Source organism: Doryrhamphus excisus, linkage group LG3 (genome assembly GCF_037039965.1).
Source record: "Doryrhamphus excisus strain RoL-2023G ecotype Guam linkage group LG3, RoL_Dexc_Guam_v1.1, whole genome shotgun sequence".
In the NCBI taxonomy this organism is placed as follows: Eukaryota; Metazoa; Chordata; class Actinopteri; order Syngnathiformes; family Syngnathidae; genus Doryrhamphus; species Doryrhamphus excisus.
Genome location: NC_136359.1, coordinates 10,427,952 through 10,448,735, shown reverse-complemented (window position 1 = coordinate 10,448,735; position 20,784 = coordinate 10,427,952). Strand labels below are relative to the sequence as shown.

The 20,784-nt window shown below is 40.2% G+C and overlaps 1 protein-coding gene across 1 annotated transcript in view; it reads left to right on the top strand.

Annotated features, from left to right (window-relative positions):
- The window catches only part of commd10 (COMM domain containing 10), a 53,068-nt gene extending 33,619 nt beyond the window's left edge, over positions 1-19,449 (top strand). Inside the window, exons 6-7 of the mRNA XM_058070281.2 lie at positions 18,815-18,874; positions 18,996-19,449. Of these exons, the coding sequence (XP_057926264.2) occupies positions 18,815-18,874; positions 18,996-19,034 (99 nt within the window). The 3' untranslated portion in view covers positions 19,035-19,449. The remainder of the gene's footprint in view (positions 1-18,814; positions 18,875-18,995) is intronic.
- The last annotated feature ends 1,335 nt before the right edge of the window (positions 19,450-20,784 follow it).

The following is a 20,784-nucleotide window of genomic DNA, read 5'->3' as shown; positions in this document are numbered from 1 at the left end:
TGATTTGGTTCGTCCACTGGCATATGTAGATGCTGTATAATCTGTGTTTCAGTGCGTATGCAGTGGTGAGTTTGTATAAGTGTTGACGAGCTTGTTGACGGCTTCTAAAAACAAGGGTTGATGGATGGCTTGGAGATCCAGGTGAGAGGCAGTTTAGAGGCCGACAGAGAAGACGTGACACGCTGGGATTGTTGTTGATTCGCTCATGAAAGACTACAGGATAGCAGTGGAATGTGGATGACACCTGAAGCTTCATCTCTGCTGCGTTTTCTTTCTCACTTGTACTTGGGCTTTGTTTACTTTTTCACACTTCAAGGATAAAGTACAATCAAAGCTCTCATATCTGTTTTTTCCCCCCCGTCAGTGAGATGTTGAAAGAGGGAAACGGAATCTAGGCTACTGCATTGGGATGAATTAGATGTGTGATGTTACGCCGCATGGATGGATGTTATTTCAGGAATGTATTGCTTTTTAGCATGCAGATTGCAAGCCCAGTGCTTTTGCAAAAATCTATTCGCAATGCGAGTTGGTTTGGATGGATCCGATTAACTTGGAGTTCTACGCTGGTAATGTAAACCCATTTGTCAACCCATATTAAGATGAACATTAATGTGAATCTCTTAATTTTGGCGTACTGTCAATGCTGTCATTATAGCCCGACCTTTATTGACCTAAACTCCAAAGACGACAAGCTCACAGGCTTATTGTAAACAACTGTGTGGCATGCATGAGTTTCACAAGAACAGCTGAGTAGCGCAACATTTTAAAGCAGCTGGATGCTCAACCCTCATGACACAGCAATTATTTGTTTCTATCTAGTACTAATTAGAGACATTAAAGGGGAACTGCACTTTTTTGGAATTTTGCCCATCATTCACAATCCTTAATGTGGAACATGAACACATATTTCTTCCCCCCTTTCTGCGCCTTCTAGTGCAGAAAAACAAGTTAATATGAGCTCGCTAACAGTGGACGTCATGGGAAATACCTTTTTTGAAAAAAAAAAAAATGCCAACAGCGTTCCAGTTACATAACTGACTTGTATATTAACCAAGCTACAGCAATAATATTTTTGTAGCAGCTATCTTATCTGGCGGACTAATATGATGCCTTGCTAAGCGCTCGAAAGAGTGGATACCTCGCTCTCAATTTCCCTACAAAGACTCAACAAGATGCTGGTTTGCCGTCAGCATTTTTTACCTGAGGACTGTTAGCACACGTCTTGTGCTGGAAGACACAGCCATCCCAACGGGAGCGGATATGGATCGTAAGTGTTGTCGCTGTATGCTGCCGATATTGTGACGGAACTAGCATAAGTATGCTCAATGCGCCTCGAAAAGAAGTTTCGGTAGTGTTTGAAATTATCGAAATACGGCAAGATACTGCAACAATGTTATCATCACTGGATTTGTTCATACATGATCACAGCATGTACATGAAACGATGCAACGTCGTTTGGTTTAAAGCAGGGGTCTCAAACTCAATTTATTTGGGGCCACTGGAGCTCGGGTCTGGGTGAGACTGGGCCGCATCATGTTTTCCCCCAAAAAACAAAAAAAAATAACGCATTTATTAAAAACAAAAAAAAATTAAAAACTTCGCTTTGGTTCCAATTTTTTACAAGAAAAGCTCTGATAAAACATTTCACTGTTCTCAAATATCTTACTTTTTATTTTTCTACACAAAATAAGATGAAAAATAAATAAACATCAATCAATCAGTAATAAATAAACAAATATAATAATAATAATAAAACGGCAAAAAATAAAAACTTAAGAAACCACATTGGTTGGTGGGTAGATAAATTATTTTTTTCAGATTAAAATGAACAAAGCATTATTAGAGCCCTGTAGACATGACAAAACACAACTATAGTCACATTTATACTTTTTTTTATTTACAGCATATTGCGCAACTGCAGGGTCTTGAGACACATGCTAACTCACAAACTAGAGAGCTAGCGACCTAAACGGTAGCCTCCAAGTTATTTCCTTAAAAAGCCAAAAACTTACCACTTCCACATGGATAGGGAGGATAACTATTATTATTATTATTATTTAACCTTTAACATGACAATCAAACGTAATAATTTTTTCTGGGTACATGATACCATACAGCATCCATATCAAACTTGCGTGGGCCACACTAACATTAAACTTTCATATCAAGGCGGGGGCCTCAAACTAGTGGCTGCATGTTTGAGACCCCTGGTTTAAAGACTTTGTAGAAGCCGCAATTCAATTATTGCAAAGCTTGGTACATACATACATACATCCATCTTCTATGCCGCTTATCCTCTACGGTCACGGATACGCTGGAGCCTATCCCAGCTGTCTTTGGCCAAGAGGCAAAGCCGGAAAAGGGGTGTCAAGTTTAACCGCCAACACTTCCTGTTGTATGAGAAGCAATTGTAGCCGTCTGGCATGTATTCTAATACTAAACGCCTTTCAATGATACAAATGACCTATTTGGCTCATGTCGGCAACATCATAATTTGTCACTGGGTTTTCAATGCATTCACTTCAAATTGTTGTTTCTGCTCTAAAACAAAGGGGTATGCCTAAAATTAGACAATTATTTAATTTCATTTTTTTTGTTACAAATCAGTGTGATTTTTTTTCGACACTGTCGCCTCAATTCGTGGCCCTTAAGACTGCAGGCTAAATAGAGGTGATGTGTTCATATGTACCAACAGTTGGAACTCATTATTCTGAGATTCAGTATTCACTGTTCTCCCCGCAAGCAGTGGCCCTTCCTGTGTGGGTCATTTGTTATTGAAGCCCATCTGTGGCTTTACTTCCCGATAGCTATGCCGTTTGGCAAGTGTTGCTTTAGTTATTGAGTTTGTGACTTCACTGGTCGTAAATCTGCTGTTTTATTAGGTGAACTCCAAAGGTAGAAAACTTGGAAATTAGGGATACAACCCCTAAATGAAGCTGACGGCCAGTATATTTATATTCATCCCTTAAACTTCATTAATTCCTGAGTCAAGTTAGACCTGGCCTCTTTTTTTCAAATCAAATTCTTAAGTACTCCAAGAGGTGAAAATGACTCTCCAGTTAAGGTTAATGTGGCTTCATTAAGCTTCACTTCAAACGTATATTCGTTTTTTTAAGTTTCTCATTGCTGTATAGCACAGAGTTCAGCCTGAGCGATGCACTGTGGAGATAATAACCCAGCCAACCTTTATATAACCATCCCTTACCTAGAGGGGGTGATGCGTACCAGGCTCATACTGTTAGATAGGGGCATAAAGGATGATTTAGTAGGGTAAGTTTGGAAAGATAGGATTTAACAGCAGGACTGAAGAGATGTTTAATTGCATCCCATGGATTTGTTTTATTGTCTTGGTATAATGGGAAGTCATTTTTATTCATAATAATAATACAAAGTTCATTGTTTATTTGGAGTTTAGTATAGAGTCCTTCATTAAATAACACGAATGGTGTGGTTTTAATTAAAATACAGCATTATTTGAAAGCTACCAAAAAAAAAATCCGAGGTTAGAGGAAGTTCAGCTTTCTTTTATGTGCAAGGTAGATTTACTAATTAGGCACCTCTTCACGACATTCATATTCATTCCCAGCAAGCAGAATTGCCAATCAGGGACAATGAATCCAAATTATTAGACAAAAAGGTGAATAACAGTCCTTCAGAAAGGCATTCTTGGTCAATTCCAAGACACCTGTCAGAAATTATTGCTTCTATTTCCACTAGTTCATGGTTCTGTCTCTATCCTGTTGGGCCTCTGACTCCCCACAAGGCGAATTGCAGGTACGGTTACTTCATTTTTCTTGTTCCGATGCAACAAAGAACTACCCATGCCAGTTCTTTCTTCCTAATATTGTAACATGGTGCCATATTGTGCCTGCTGGCCCAATGGGATGATAGAAAGTCCGACACGGCCTAGCAAAGAAAATGGCCAAAATAGGAGAAGCAGATAGATTCTCTTCCACACATTCATGATCCGAGACAATCAGAAAGAATTACAAGCCAATTTTACACTGAACATTTTTTTTAATCTCCCCCAAGAATGAGTCCATCACCCACCCCCACCCCCACTTATCTGTAACTCTTGTCTGTGCCATCCTTTCAGACTATGAAATGGAGAGAGGTTATTTTCCCCCTCTTCTCCCTGTATGTTAATGACACGCTAATCTGTTCCTGAGCGAGTGCCTTAATGAGGGCGGCGCGCTCCTCACTCCGCTGGCTAGCGCCTGTTAAGATACCATTATGGAAATAGCTCGGAATCATGCGTCGTTCTGGGACCAGACTCAAATGTATGCCTTATTTCCACTTTTAAAGTTTTCCTCTGCCTCCTTAACAAGGCCGGGTTGTTCCTCAGAGGGATGCAGCGGTAGATAAACAAACATGGTAATGACGAGCACGGGGTGAGGCTTCAGAGACTTTTAGCTCTGAATGTTGCTTAGGCTAAATAGGCCACAATGGTTCTGATACACTGTTGCGGGCAGAGAGCATGTGGCAGGAATTCACAACCCAACCAAGCCTACGGAATTACCCAAGTGTTATTTCGCAGTTGCTGCTTTTGACTCAATATTTCTGACAAAACTGCTAAAAGATTAGGGTTTAGTCTTTTTTTAAAGCTTGTGTTTTCATTCATTCATTTTCTACCGCTTATTCTCATGAGGGTCGCAGGCATGCTGGAGCCTATCCCAGCTGTCTTCGGGCGAGAGCCGGGTATACACCCTGGACTGGTCGCTAGCCAATCACAGGGCACATATAGACAAACAACCATTCACACTCACATTCATACCTATGGACAATTTGGAGTTGGCAATTAACCGGAAAACGGAAGTACCAGGAGAAAACCTACGCATGCGCGGGGAATTGAACTTGGGTCTCCTAGCTGTGAGGTCTGCACACTAACCACTTCGCCGGAAGAAAACACAGGCCCGACTACCAATATTGTTGTATATTTAAATTCCTAGTCACCAAATATATGATGTCCTGTGTTTTTCAGACTTTTAGGTTCAAACTTCAACCTAAATGTTTGGGTCAAAACGGTAATTAGATATACGTATATAGACATGAATGCCGTCTGTGTGAGCTTCTTTCTTAGTTTATCTACAGGGGCGTCCAATGTGTGAATTTGCCGCACGTGACACAGTCTAAAAATACAATTGAACAAGAAAAATTTAAAAAAAACAGCAAAATTGGAAAAATTAGCAGTGATTTTACAAGAATCAGGTGAAAATATTAAGTTAAAGTTTTAATCTAACAAGAAAAATATGAAGAAAAATAATGGGATTTTAGTAGCATAAAAAAAACAAAACAAAATGAAGTTGTGATTTTATGGACGTTAAGTTAAGGGAAAAGTTATAATATTTTGGTAAAGTCAAAATATTATGGGAATAAAGTCACACCAGAAGTGAATTTGCGAGCAGCCATGAATGTAATTTGTACTAATTTACCACTGGCTTTCAAAAATTGGGCAATGTAGAACATAATTGCAAACGATACATAAAATATGTAAGCAAAGTAGTTGGTTAATCATGTCAGGGACCCTTTAAAGGGAGGGAAATATGAGTGGGAGCAATGGAGGATGATAGCAGAAGGAGAGAGAGAAGTTTTTCTTTCAAATTGCTGCTCACATTAAATTGACTGGTGGGGTTGAAACCGCATAATTGCTGTTAAGATGATGGAAACATGCATGCATGTTTGACACAAGTCTTTAAAGGTCTACTAAAACTTTAAGACTTTTGTTCAGCATTTTCAAGCCCATACATCAGTGAAACAGTCATTACACACAGCAGTTGTCAAGCTCAGGTGGATGGTGTGCTTGTTAAAGTGTAGGCCAAGCTTAAGACCTGTTATGCTCATTTTTGACCCTTTGTATTGAGTTGTGGTCTCCAATAGAGCAGCAAGACACGATAACCCGCATAGAAAGCTTTCTAAATTTCCCAGAATCTGCACATATTCCAGCTGTGTTTCCTTGGATGTCCAGCCTCCCGCCAAAACGGTCTCCGCCGGCTACGGAGGACTTTCAGACAGCTGCCAAACCCCTCTTTCTAATTTTGAGTTGATAATAAATGCAGATTTACACATTTTTTTGCGAGACTACCTGTGTTTAAAAAAACTCTGGTCGACCCAAAAAAGGCTATTAGCAACTCCAGCCTGTAATTTGCATGCATGAAGGTACATACTCACGCCACTCCCTGTATGCACATTTGATAATGCTACACGACAACATCTTTTGTTCGATTACTTACACAAAGGGGGAGGGGGGGTAGGCCATCAGCGTATGTGGGCAAACCCATATTAGGAAGTCCGGATCGCATTGACATCACAAAACTGTTAGAAACCGATCATTCATACGTTCATAGCCATCCCAAACTTCTTTCAGGGCTCACATGTTCGCATATTGAATTTTTATTGTACACATCTGGTCCAGCTGAAAAAATAGCAATAAATTACATTTTGCAGTGTTGGATCTTAAGGATGTTCTAAGTAAAGCCTCAAAATGCAATAAGAAGAAATGAGAATGAGACACAAAATGATACATGATGATTACCTAAAATGAAATAGGCTGTTCATCAGCTGATAAAAGTTTAAGAGCACAGCCTTTAAAAGTCAACATCTTGGCAAAAATGTGGATTCAGTGTCATTTTACACTGTCATGATCTCTCGATGGCAAAGGCAAAAAGGCTTTCTGTATTTGAACGAGGTTGGATTTTTGAGCTGTGACATTCCTGCTGAGATTGGACGCAGTAATTTTGAGAATCCGGTTGGCTATCAATCAAGACACGAGATGATCCTCGTCCCAAGTGTAGGTTGTTACTGGTGCTAAGTGCAGTCCGATAACAATCGGATGGCATCTGCTAGAGAAGGGTTTTAAGAACATCCCTCATGACTGAAGGTGGAGGAGGAATATTCCAGAGGAATAACCTCACTCTTTTGGACCATCCTGCGTGTTCTCCTGATCTAAATCCAACTGAGAACATTTGGGGATGGATGGCAAGAAAGTTTCCAAAATTGGACATCAGTTCCAGACAGTAGATGCCCTCTTTTTAGGTGGGTTTCTGTTTTTTGGAGAAATGGTCTTAAACCAATGAACGGCCCATTTCAGTTGAATGGTTGTTTGCAATAAATAGCTTACTCCAAAAATGTTTTGCCTCACACCCACTTTGTCTTTTTTCCATTTTGAAGCTCCACTCATGAAGATTAACTTCATTAAGAACAGTGCAAAATGTAAATTGTGGCAATTTTTCAACTGGTCTTAAAATGTTGACGAGGAGGATGTCTCCGTCCTGTAAAATGTCAAGAAGGTTCCAACCATTACATGATGAAACTTTTCTACATTGCACCATAAAAAATGTCAAAGATAATGTTCACATTTTCAGAGTTGCTTTCAAATGGTAATTGTGCAAAAGAATAACCCCACAGTGCTTTTTCGAGTATCAGCAAAGGCTTCTTGCCTGCAAAGCCACTTTCACCCGCAGCATTTATCAAATGATGCATTACAGACATGCCGGCTGGAGGTCTGATTAGACCGGGTGTTGGTTTCTATTCAACTTTGACCACAGGAAAGAGAAGAGAGGTTGAGGAGCTGTCAGATTTCCTTCGGGTAGGAGGGAAGTTTCCCATGCGGGTGATTGAAGGGCAAAGGGAGGTAGAACGACTCGTCATCGGGAATGTGTCATGAAAGTTCAGAAAGGTTACTGGCTTCAGCAAAAACAAGCCCGTGTGGCTTTAACCCCATGAATTCAGTTCTGTGTGTGTGTGTGTGTGTGTGTGTGTGTGTGTGTGCATGCTCCTTTATGTTTTGTGGTGAAATGAAGTGACAGTGAGACATGTTAGGATGCAGAAACATCTATAATGGATGCGGTTGTGGTATATACTATGTCTAGTCATTTTCTTGCAGTTACCATACTCCTGCCACAATTACAAGATTTGTAGGGTGTCTAAAGTGATTCCCATGAACAGCAAATTCAAAGACGTTGAGGTGAAGTAGGCCATCTTGGGCAGTTTTGCTTAAGGAATCCTTAAGACGAGTTTACCACATTTTGGTATACAATGGAATTGTTTGCAGAGCCTGAATTACCAGATCATGTGTGTTCCTATAAAATCTGACTTACAGTGGATGCATATTTGTGATTCAGCACATTTTTGGTTTTAAAAAATTCTCTATTCTTTTTCTATAATTTCATCTCATTCACCCCAAGTCAGTAATTTTAAAAATATGTGCTAATAAAGCATAAAGAGAATAGCATGCATGTACAATGTAACCACATGACTTCAGTGCAAGATGGCATCCCCCTGTCTGTGTGGCTACAGAAGCACGAGCTTCGAGAATCGACTATGTCTGGAATTACAATAAGCTAGCATTGTGTGAGTTGTGTACACTGTGTTATCTAGATTATTTTAGAGAAACTCCTTCTCCGACAGCTAGCCGGGACGACCCAGCAGTGTCCATTGACCATTTTCCCCAAATAGATTTTGTTCCAGTAAAAGTACATACAGTAGTTTAATACTGTTCTAACATTTGCTTGCATGTCCTTTAGTATTTTTGTATTATTACTGTACTGCCCCAAACGTAAGATGGTAATTTTACCCAAGAAAAAAGTCTCAAAGGGTCCACTTTTAGATAAGGATTTCTCCCCCAATTGAGTCAGAGCTCTTCTTCCTGTCATTCACATACACACAAGTGAACTGGATACATGCAATGTGAAATTATTTTTATTGCAAACTTTGATTTCGTCTTAAAAATATTTTTCGTGTCTAATAATTGGTTCAATACAGTATAAAAGAGGAAAAATCCAGTTCTCACAAACTATTCAAATAGTGCAGTGTTGCTATAATACATAATATCACATGACATCACCACTTTTACGAATAGTGAGCTAGTCATTATCTGCAATTCTTTATGCATGCACACATTATCAGCAATGAATAGACACTGGTGCATAAAATTCATCAATTCATTCTAAATGATTCCATCTGTAATAAGGCTGTTGATATGACATTTGGATATAATTATTCATAATGGTTAATGAGTAACTTTTCAAAATAAGTAGTTTGTCAGTCCATTTAGTTGACTAAATAGCGGCTTTGTTCTGCCTTGTGTTTGTTCCGATTGTGGGCCCCCAAAAATGACAAAGCTTGTCTATGGGGCCATTGCTCTACAGGAGAAAAAAAAAAACCTGAATGCTGTTCAGACAGGCCTGGAGGCAGCCTGTGTGCAGCACATGTATCTGCATCCTTGGCTTTGTGGCTTTCCACCATTGTTGTTCAAAATGGCCCACTGCTTGCAGACAACCCCTGGCTTTGTGTGTGTGTGTGTGTGCATGTGTGTCCTGCCGTCATGCTGTGTACTGTACTGAATGAATTCAGGGGAACGAGGCGTGTGAAAATCCCACCCTTGCCTACCTAGCGACACTGGGCTGTGTAAGTCAGATAGAATCGTGCTTGAACACACCACACTGAAACAACCACTCTATTTGTTGTTCTCTTTTATTTCATTACATGGGAAAGATAATGAGCTGGCAAATGACCTCCTGGGACAGGGTTGATGGCTTCACTGGCGTGCACCATTTCCACCGCTGCCATCTCACAAGCTCATACAGGACTTTGTAAATGTAATCGTGTTGTAATGGGCTAATTTTTGCTGAAGACAAGGGGATCTCATTATTCGACATCCATAGTTATAATAGAAGCCCGATACATGATGTTAAGTTGAGTCACTATTCATTCTGTTTAAAATGGACTTTGTGTTCCTTGCTCATTATGCATAGAATGTGAAAATGGCCCGCTTCTATCCTCCTTCAAAGAGTTTTTCTGAAAAGTCTTTGGGAATTTGGGAATTTGGGAATTTTGTCCAATCATCAAGGTGTTTGATTTGATTTATGTCAGGGCTCTCGAGTCTTACCATGGAAAACTTATCCAAACCTTGGCCTTGCTTTGCACACTGGGACAGAAAAACTTGTTGGAAGTATTATATTGTCCAACATAGTATGGTATGGTATGGCTTATTTCAGGTCCAGCGTACCCCCTGGACTGGTTGCCAGCCAATCGCAGGGCATATTTAGACAAACAACCATTCACAAGCAACATCACTTACTACTGAAAAATGAGTACAAATCTAATGTGTGTATAATATTGCTTGTTCTAAAAATGTGTTTATACAAATAGAGGTCTCCCCCTCATCCATGTCTCTTGCCTCTGCATCTTATGAAGAAATACAACAAATGAGACACTAGCCACGTTTACATGAGGAGTTTTTCCTCTTTCCGAATGACCTTTCCGCAAATAATAGTATACATGGAAAGGAATATTCCAATCTCTTGTCTACATGCGCCGCTACAATCAAACAGAATAGTCAATGGGGCATGCGCAGTAAAGTGTAAAACATCCACATCACGTGATACAGGCTTCCCCGAGTTTTTTTTCACGTGTTGGAATAACTCCGTATTGCCAGTTTTTTGTTCGTCCAGTGTTGAAATTTAGTTTGGATCAAAAACAAACTTTCCGCAGCAGTCCAGTGCCGTTTCCTCGCCTCCATTTTTAAAACAGAAGAGCATCTCGAGCTGCGTGTTACGTCATATCTGAGCATGTGCTGAAAGAACGCACCCGGGATAAATTTAAACAGGAAAAGATCAAATTCAATCTTGCTAATATTTTATAATTAAACTCAGGACATGTTTTATGTAAATATATATATATATTTTTAATAAAAACTGGACTTATGAATAAAGTATAGAAGGGTTTAGATTCTGTTCTACAGATGGCGGTAATGCACACCAAAAGTTGCTTGCCAACTGCCAATAAACAACAGAAGAAGAAAAACAAAGACAAAGAAGAACGCACCCTGACAACTTTCTGCTTGAGTGGGTACAAGATACCTCAATCGGATTGGGGAAAGGAATATTCCACCCCTGTCAATTTCATTATATGTTCATTCGGATTGGCACTTTTCTTTCGGAATGAGATGCATACAAAGGTTACATAAACTGAATGCAATTGGAATATTTGGGTCCATGTATACGTGCCTATTGAAGGCGCATATGAGATATAACCTCAGGTGAGGTTTTTTATGTCCCTGACCGCAAGACAGGATGTGGTGGAATTTAATTTGGGAGTTGGATTGATTGAAGGCTCACACAAACAAATAAGAAGTGACCACAGACACTAGCTCCAACTGGGCAGACGGGGCACAGGTGACCTCATCCATGGGAAACAAAACCAATAGACAAATAGGAGGACGCAATTTGTTTAGCCTTAGTTGCTACTTCCTGTTGCTTGCAAATGTCACATTGTCTGCTCTTGTCATATGGTGTTGTGGTGTGTTTAATGACTGTCGAGTAAAGACATTTGAGGGTTATTTGATAAGATCCTGTTTTTTTTTAATGTAAAGAATATATGGAATTATTTTCTTTCCTCCTCCCATACCTGCTGTCTCCGTTTTTAGATTGTTGTGTTTGGGCTCTTGTCTCCCTCGGTATGTCGACATATGCCCTGTTTTTCCACTAATTGGGCCTCTGTATTAATGCGGGAATCTGCAGTGATGTCATGGGAGGATGCAAGCAAAGCCAACGAAATGTTGGTCCACAGCAGGTCAAAGGATGGACGGCTTGTTGATGGCGTATTAAAACAACCTGTCACTTAATGCATGACGTGAGGCCAAGTTGTAGCGGTAAAGGAATATATTAAGTAAGGGAGGTACAGCGAGGCAGAATAACACCTCAACGTTAAAGAAAGACCTCCCATCATGTTAGTGCAGCCTGCAGGCAGTTATTGTGAAACATCATGTATTGTCTGACAGGAGGAAGGTCACAGGGAGTCAGCAGTGCAGCTGTGTGTCTGTAAGCTTGTGATGCATATGAACTGAGATGGTAGTGCAATGGTAAATGCAATCAAAAGGTGTGGACCCAGATCCACACACTTCTTGTTCCTTACTTTATCAGAGAATAATGCATGAATCCTAAATATAAGATGCTGGGTATATGTGATGGTGCACAATCTATTGCTGGTCTAGATTAATGTGAAATATATGCAAAATGTGTTGTTTGGCCTTGGCAGAGGACAGAGCTACACTTGCTGTATGCCAGAAAAGTCCACATTAGATTCATAGGGCTTGTTTTGTATTTGGAGAAGACATATCCCAGTTTTATTTTATTTATTTTGTGTGTTCTGTCGTCGACTGTTACAATAATGTAACGTTAAGGGGGTGGGACAGGAGGACACAAATGCTAGCACACAGTGCTAACATTACATTCATTCATTTTCTACCGCTTTTTCCTCACGAGGGTTTTGTTTTTGGAATGTGGGAGGAAACCGGAGTACCCGGAGAAAACCCACGCATGCACAGGGACAACATGCAAACTCCACACAGAGATGGCCGAGGGTGGAATCGAACCCTGGTCCTCCTACAATCAGAGGTTTTCCTGTTCACTCGGTTCCAGGCTTTATTTTAAGGGGCCATCCATAATTTTCAACATTTTCATGAGCGTACAAACCGTACTCTTTTGAGCAACCCCCCCCCCTAAACCCCCCCCCCCTAAAAAGAGTACAATCCCAAATGAAAAATGTTGATAGGTCCATGACCAACTGAGCCAATACAGCCAGGAAATTCGAACATATCCAATCCAATCCAATAGTGTTCTCTGGCTGTATTTTGGGACTCTGGTTGTATTTTGGGACTCTGGTCAATCAGTCACTGCCCATCAACATTGTATTGAACACGAACAAGATAAAAAATTATATCAAATGCCTCTTTTTTGTACAGTAAACCTCGGATATATCGGACTCGGATATATCGGAAATTCACTCACAACGGACAGATAAAAAAGAACCAATTTTTCTGTAATGCATTTCCAATAAAAATTCATTGCATATATCGGATTTCGCCTATTTCGGACAAAATCTCCAGTCCCGTTCCAATTTCCCTCGCATAGTATATCGGATGGCTGCATCATGGCCTTTGATCCATCTTTGATCCATGTTCACAGCCAAAGCTGAAGATTATAACATCTTTGTATGAATTACAGACATGTTTTCCGGTATACGCATATAACGGATTTCGCTTATATCGGACAAAACCAGTGGGAACAATTGAATCCGATATATCCGAGGTTTACTGTATTTTTCTTTCAAGAAAATACAAATGTATTACAAATTTGGTCTTTTTGTATTGTTCTTTCTATCAAATGATACATGTAGAAAAGTCCTGATGCAACAACTGTTTTCCACAGGATTTTTTAAACAAGGGAATACTTCTTGTATACACACATGATTACTCAAGGAGCAGAAGAGTTGCCCCTGGTTTCCAAAAGCCTGAGGAGATAAAATCTTCTTTGAAATGATTTACACAACCCTTGAACTCAACTCAATGCAAAGTATGCAATAAAGATGCCACAACTGTTTTGAAAAGGCAATCACACCTATAGTCTAGTCAGTGTATCACAGGAAGTGAAAATCACATTGATTGTTACTGCATTGTCCACAAAGTCAAATTCACCACCACAGAGTCATTCAGAAAATGGCAATCAGAGCCAGGTCCATGCCCAAATATAGAAAATAAACACAGAGCTGGCGATTAGATTCAGGATGGTCGGTTTAGTTTTGATCTTCTCCATTTTATTCCTTCGATTTGGAACCTTTCCAAGCCGCCTGGCCAGCCGCGACAGCGTCCTTCCGCTTTCTTTCTGAACGCACAAAGCAGTAAACATTGATGTATTGTTCGTATGCATTGCTCGGTGAGCGATGAATGGCAGCAATTCTCTTGATGAACGAAAATAGGTAATCGAAATCACCGGGGTCGGCCATTGTCTGATTGTTGTGTTGGAATGCAAAGCACGCAGAGCTACGTGGAGTATCGCGTGGACTGGTACGCTCTCGCGCTCGCATACAACGACAGGGGACCAGTCTATTCGCGCTAAAATTTGACTGCGTCCCGCGGTTCGAACATACAGACATCGACATTTTCTGGTTTTCAAAAAAGCGTACGTTGATGTCTTAACCCCCTCCCCCCTCATACGGTTTGTACGCTCGTGAAAATGTTGAAAATTATGGATGGCCCCTAAGATATGTAGCAAAGCCTGCTTTTACAATGCTGTCCATGAAGTGTGATCATCATCATGTCTCTCTAGTTTTGTATGACTACCCCAATTCTTGCATCATGCTTGCATCATACATAAGTCAACATGTTTTGTGTGCGTCAACTGTTCAGATAGGACCCAGCTTGTCCAATCTCTCACACAGCAAACCAAAACAATTGTTTATTTTTTATTGTATTGTTTATTGTTTTGTCTGCCATTTTTTCTTTTCAAGTTCCCCTGCTGTACCGTATCTCTCCACTTCAAAGCCTCTCAGCTACAGGTACATATACCGTATTTTCTGGACTATAAGTCACTCCGAAGTATCAGTCGCACAAGGCCAAAAATGCATAATTAAGCAGGGCTCGTCAATAACGATGTACCGATGGCCCGGGGCAAGTTAAAACAAAATTGGGGCAAGTAAATCCAATCAGTGATATTCCCGTCGGGCAAGTGCACTTTGGCATGCCATACTGCCAAGAGTTCTTTTTTAAAGCGGTTCTTGTTGGGTGTTGGTAAAACACGGACTGCGTAATTTGGTAATTTGCAAACCAATCCTTGCAAATCTTGAAACGGACCAATCAGAATCGTTTATTTAGACCGTGGTCCACAGTCTGCGTTTTACCCACACCCGTTCTTGTCGGGTGGTTTGACTAGGAAAACATCTATCTGGCGTCCCTGCCAACATGGTCTAATTCTTCAACAACTTCTGAAGGAAAACACCAAAAAGTGATGAAACAGTGCCTCCTAAACAAATATTTTATTAGCGGCAGCAAATCAAATGATGGCACAGGTGAGTGAATCACATTACCCAATAACTTGTGTTGTCATTTATTATTTAATAAGCACAATGTTTATTCAACCATGAATTTTTATTTATCAAGGCAAAGTGCCTAGAAGTCTCTTGACAATCCAGATTTCCATGCAACGTCATGATCTATGTAGGAAAACAACCACAAGAAATGATAATCATTTAATCTTTATTTGAGATTCTCATGTGATGCCACAAAAATGAGATGATATCATTATTTTTCTTTTTCTTTTCATTTTACATGGGGCAAGTTCGGGCAAGTAGTTCTCACCTTAAGGCTTCCCCATGGGCAAGTCATTTTTGTTTTTAATGTAGAGCCCTACTAAGTAGAAAAATAACATACATGAGTCGCACTGGAGTATAAATCGCATTTTTTGCGAGTAATTTATTTTACAAACTACTTGACCAAAACAGACATTACGTCAGCAAGTCAAGTTCTAACATGAATAAAAGAATAGAGAACAGGCTGAATAGGTGTAATGATTATTCAGCTACATGAAAAATAAACATGAACAGAAAAGGTGTCCAGTGTTTATGTAACATATACAGTTTTAAGTACAGTAACTATTGTTTTCTTCATGGCAGTAAGCGTAGCCTCCGCTTTACGCCAGTCCCTAACAAGTTTCTCACTTACGCCAAACTATCTCTCTGCTACTCGATTACTGTTTTAGCTGCAAGTTTTACTACTTGCAGCTTGTAGTCTGCAGAATATGATTTTCTTTTGGGGGGGCATTTGTTCTCAGTTGTCTTTGTAAGCTAACGTCTACTGTTTAAATATTGAATTGTTAAGGAGTAGGAGATATCCATGCTGAAGTCTAGAGTGCCCTCTTGTGGCTGTCTGTGAAATTTTATTTTATTATTTTTCATTTATAAGTCGCACTGGAGTATAAGTCGCAGGAACAGCCAACCTATGAAAAAAAGTGTGACTTATAGTCCGGAAAATACGGTAGTTTGCTTCCTGCTGGTTTTTTTTTTTGAGTTTAACACAGGAGCTGTCCAAAAAAAGAAACTATTTTCCGAGCCTATTGATTCGTTGCTGCTGTCATTGTTGCTATTGTCTCATGTTTAGCAACGTCTTCATATTGATTTCTGACATCTGAATTCCACCAGAATTTAGTTTGCCCAAGTCTACATTCATTTTCGGTTCTGATTTTTAAATACCGAGGTTGATTGACACTTTCTAGTGTTTGGCTTTGACAACCCTCATTTGTTACTTTCGACAGGCTTTTAGAGCATGTCTGACGGTTTGAGGTTCAGTGACTGTCACTCTGTGATGGCGCCAATGCACTGCAATGCTGTGGATGAGGACGCCGGTGTCCTTTCACTGCAACTCTGAGATGCTGTTTTTCAGGCTGACTCAGGCTCAGAAGGTCATGGGAAGACTAAACATTCTACAAAACAATTCCAAACTACAGCTGCTGGCTGCAGTGTTTGCTCAACAAGTCTTAGAAGTCACTGAAAAGGTTGCATATTAGGGGTTGATATCGTTCATTAAGGGAGAAAAAAAACACATTTTCATATTAGTTATTAGACCAAACACTATATAGATGGTATAGATATACCAGAAAATACTATGATAAAAATTTGTACCGTTAGCTGCAAACTTATTTGCGCATGTCATCCTTTTTCATTATTTTTTTAAGTTGGTTTTCCTTTCTGTTAGTTTATGCTCTCTAATGTGCTGGGATTCCCTCAGCATGTAGCCTACATACACATGATATTCTCTGACATCGCCAAGCAGTCGGAACACCGGATACAAGTAAATTAATGATGATCATACTGTCTTATTTCCTTTTTCTTTGTCTGTCTCAACCTCTCCAACTCCCACCGATGAGTTGGTCCCCACACAACTTTGCTGGAGGATGATGTGCATTGAATTGAATACATAGTGTCACATTTAACGTAATGCTAAAGAGATGCGCCGCACTTACAAAACGGGAAACGGGTCAAACACTATCCGGAGGGAAATAAGTGAAAATGTTAACTTTCAGGATCAAACTCTTTCCATCATAAGAAGGAAGAGGTGGGATGTTAAGCATGTTTGAAATAAGCGAAACCATCGTCATTACCTTTCATTCATTTTCTACCGCTTATCCTCACGAGGGTCGCTGGGGGTGCTGGAGCCTATCCCAGCTGTCTTCGGGCGAGAGGCGGGGTACACCCTGGACTGGTGGCCAGCCAATCACAGGGCACATATAGACAAACAACCATTCACACTCACATTCATACCTATGGACAATTTGGAGTCGCCAATTAACCTAGCATGTTTTTGGAATGTGGGAGGAAACCGGAGTACCCGGAGAAAACCCACGCATGCACGGGGAGAACATGCAAACTCCACACAGAGATGGCCGAGGGTGGAGTTGAACTCGGGTCTTTTAGTTGTGAGGCCTGTTTGCTAACCACTAGACTGCCGTGCCGCCCATTAGGAAACCAATTGGTGGAAAAAAAAAATCCAATACTAGTCATACTTTTCCCAATCCTGTTTCAGAAGCATACTTCCCCTTTAATTTGGTCCTAACCCATTTGTGCAACTTCTGTGGTGTTCGACGTTATTATATGGTCCTATAGTAGTGTGAAGTCTCCAGGAAATAAATGCAAGCCTGTGTTAATGCCATGTGATGTGTGCGTGTGTGTAAGTGGTTGTCGAGGGCTGTGATGATGAAGATGATGTGTCCTATCCCCATTAGTGTTAGCCTAGATCTGTCAGAGCTTTGTTGCGTTCCTCCTTGGCAAAATCCCAGCCCTTGGGAACAAGGGGATGGGCCAAACACACGCTGTCGCTTCCAAAGACACAACCTGCAATGTCTGGGAAGTCTGTTACTCTAAAAGTCAACACCATTAGCAGAAATAGGAGGCTAAATAAATAAAAAGCAGTGCGGTTCTTGTACACACAGACACACACACATACACACTGCATGCTGTTTTCCGAGTTGATCGACACAACAAATTAATAAGTAGCATTAACCTCCGTGCAGAGGCATTCCCTGCAGTGTTCCCTCGGTTAATTCAACCATGTCCTACATTCTCCCTCTGCTGTGGGGACAAGAGTTGGATGGGGGGGTTAGGGGGTTTGATATAAAGAGATGCACTCTCTGTTATGAACTTTTAACATTGTCTCTAATTAATATCCCTGCCATTAATTTGTTGCGACACAGCATCTGACAGCACCCATCCACCTAACCAGCCAGTTATCTTAAAGCCTGGAAGCTATGTTTAGGGAAAAAATGTGCATTCTCATAACTGATTGACAGGCTTTGGGGGATTTTAAGCACAATTTTTTCTGTAATATTTAGTTGGGTTTTTTTTGTTCAATCTTGTCCAGCTCTGACTCAAGCGGAGTAAGTCTGCTTTTATTTACACTGGATGACAGAAATGAGAAGGAGTGTGTCACATACAGGTCATTCCCGATGTAGCTTTTTTTTTGCAGTTTAATTTTCTGATGGCATGATGATTACACCACAGTGATGGCTGCCCTCAGTTACCTCGTCATAGCATGTGAGGTTTGTGGACCTAAAACTACCAGGAAGTAAGTAGGTTTAGCAGTGTTTTTGTTGTTACAGCTAGTGTAAACAAAAAAAATGAATACTTTGTGTCCACTTTAGTGTGGTTTACGCAATTTAGTGTGAACACAATTTTCGTATTTTTTTGTATAGTCCTTGAACCTGCTGCCTCTAACATTCTAAAACCAAAAGAAGAAACGATGTGGAAAAGCTGGGGCCTTGCCTTTGCTTGATGTGTATTTATAAAGACGCTGATGGATAAGAGGTTACAGACATGCACATGTTCACTAGCGTGCAGCGACAATGAATGAAGATTTTTATGGAAAGCCGAAATAATCACAAAGCGTCCGAAGAAATCATCACGCTCATTTCTTTTCATCATCTGCTTTGCTCTAGTGACCAAACATATGTTTTTGTTGGCTTTACTCTCTCTCTTTCTACTCCTCAAGGTCCAGGAAAACGTCTTTGTGGAGTTTAACCACCAGGAGCTGCTTGAGTTCTACAACAAGGTCAGTTTATATTTCTGTATATGTGTGTATATGTGTGTATATGTGTGTGTGTGTGTACGTGTGTGTGTGTGTGTGTGTATGTGTCAACTTCCTCTTACTCAAACTTCCTCTTTTTTTGCAGCTTGAAATTGTCCAAGGCCAATTGGATTCCCTGACTTGAGCTTTGTGGAATACACACTGTACTAACACACACTCTGGTTGTGTTTGACTGATATTTGTAAGAAAAACAAGCCCTTTTGAAAGCAACACGTATTTTCTTCTTAGCTGAAAGAGGGTCTGATTTTGGAGGAATGTAACATTAGAGGTTTTGTCAATAAAACAATTCTTAAATAAGTGTTGTCTCTCAGTTGTATTTATTGTTTGTGCTGTCATTTGTCTTCTATGAAAGAATGAATCAAAGGAAATCAATATGAAAACACAATATGAAATACAAACAAGGCACTTTTGCAACTAAGAGAGTGGATGTCCAGCCTCGACTTCTGGCAAAACAAATGGACAATCAGGAAGTCATTGTCTGTGTCCTACATCTACCCATACTTGTGTGTGGAAATAAGCAAATCTTTTATTTCACCCTTTTCTAAGTCGGTGCCGATAAGAACTGATCTTTGTAGAGGCAGAATTTATCACTGAACTTTTCACTCTTCTATCTTTTTTTTTGGATGCCACAGCCAGAGCACTCTCTGGTCAAGTTAACGGAAATATTGGGCCATATAGGAAGTCAGATGTTCACTTTCTTTCTTTTTAGGAGTTAAGATCGGTTGGCAAAATATCTAATTTGCCCATTACTGTCAACTACTGGGCTGAAGTGTAGAGCACAAGCAACAAAAAATATTAATTAATACAAAAATAAAATTGACAAATTAACTAAATTTACAAAAATCATTAATGTCAATTAATTGATTATAGTCATATTTTGTGTGTTTTTAAAGGGGACCTTGAGTTGTGGACTCCTATAGAGCAGCTACACATAATAACCCACAAAGAAAACTTGGTCACACGCACTAAGGGCTTCCTAACCATATAACGAAGTCTGCCCTCTCACAAAGCGGCAGTTTGACCACACCTTTTGAAACAGCATTTTGAGCCATCCCAAACTTCTTTTAGAGTTCACTTCCAAATGCGTTAACCTCATTATCTGAAACCTTGGTATTGATTAACACAAGAATACAACATTCTAAATACATTTATAGGTCAGAAAAGTGCAAAAAGCAGAATAAGTCCCCTTTAAAAAATCTTGTTAATCAAATTTTTTGTCTCTTAACTACTGTTTTTGTATGGGAGTTGCCTATTTTTAAAATCTATGTGTTGGGCTTCTTGAGCTTAAGTTGTTGGGGACGGAAAACAATGGCCTTTCACACCTTGAAGCGGACATTGAATGACAGTCATTGTGTTTGTTTGTATGTTCTCCCCGTGCATGCGTGGGTTTTCTCCGGGTACTCCGGTTTCCTCCCACATTCCAAAAACATGCTAGGTTAATTGGTGACTCCAAATTGTCCATAGGTATGAATGTGAGTGTGAATTGGTTGTTTGTCTATATGTGCCCTGTGATTGGCTGGCAACCAGTCCAGGGTGTACCTCGCCTCTCGCCCAAAGACAGCTGGGGTAGGCTCCAGCATACTCCTGCGACCCTAGTGAGGATAAGTGGCTTAGGTGACTCTAAGGTCTTATGTTCTTGTGTCCCAATATTTTTTGTCACACCATACTGGATACGTTTTTTGTGTTCCTGTGAAATGGATACCAACGAGGAAGCCACGTGACTCTGTGGCCTCCAATTTTTGACACAGCAGAATTGGGTAAAACTGGTTGCCTCCTTCAATTTGAAGTCCCTCCCTCCCCCCCTTACCTTCAAAAGGCCAGCTTGTTGAGCACTGCTTGAAGGCGGTCATCGGCACGTATTTCCATTTCAAAGT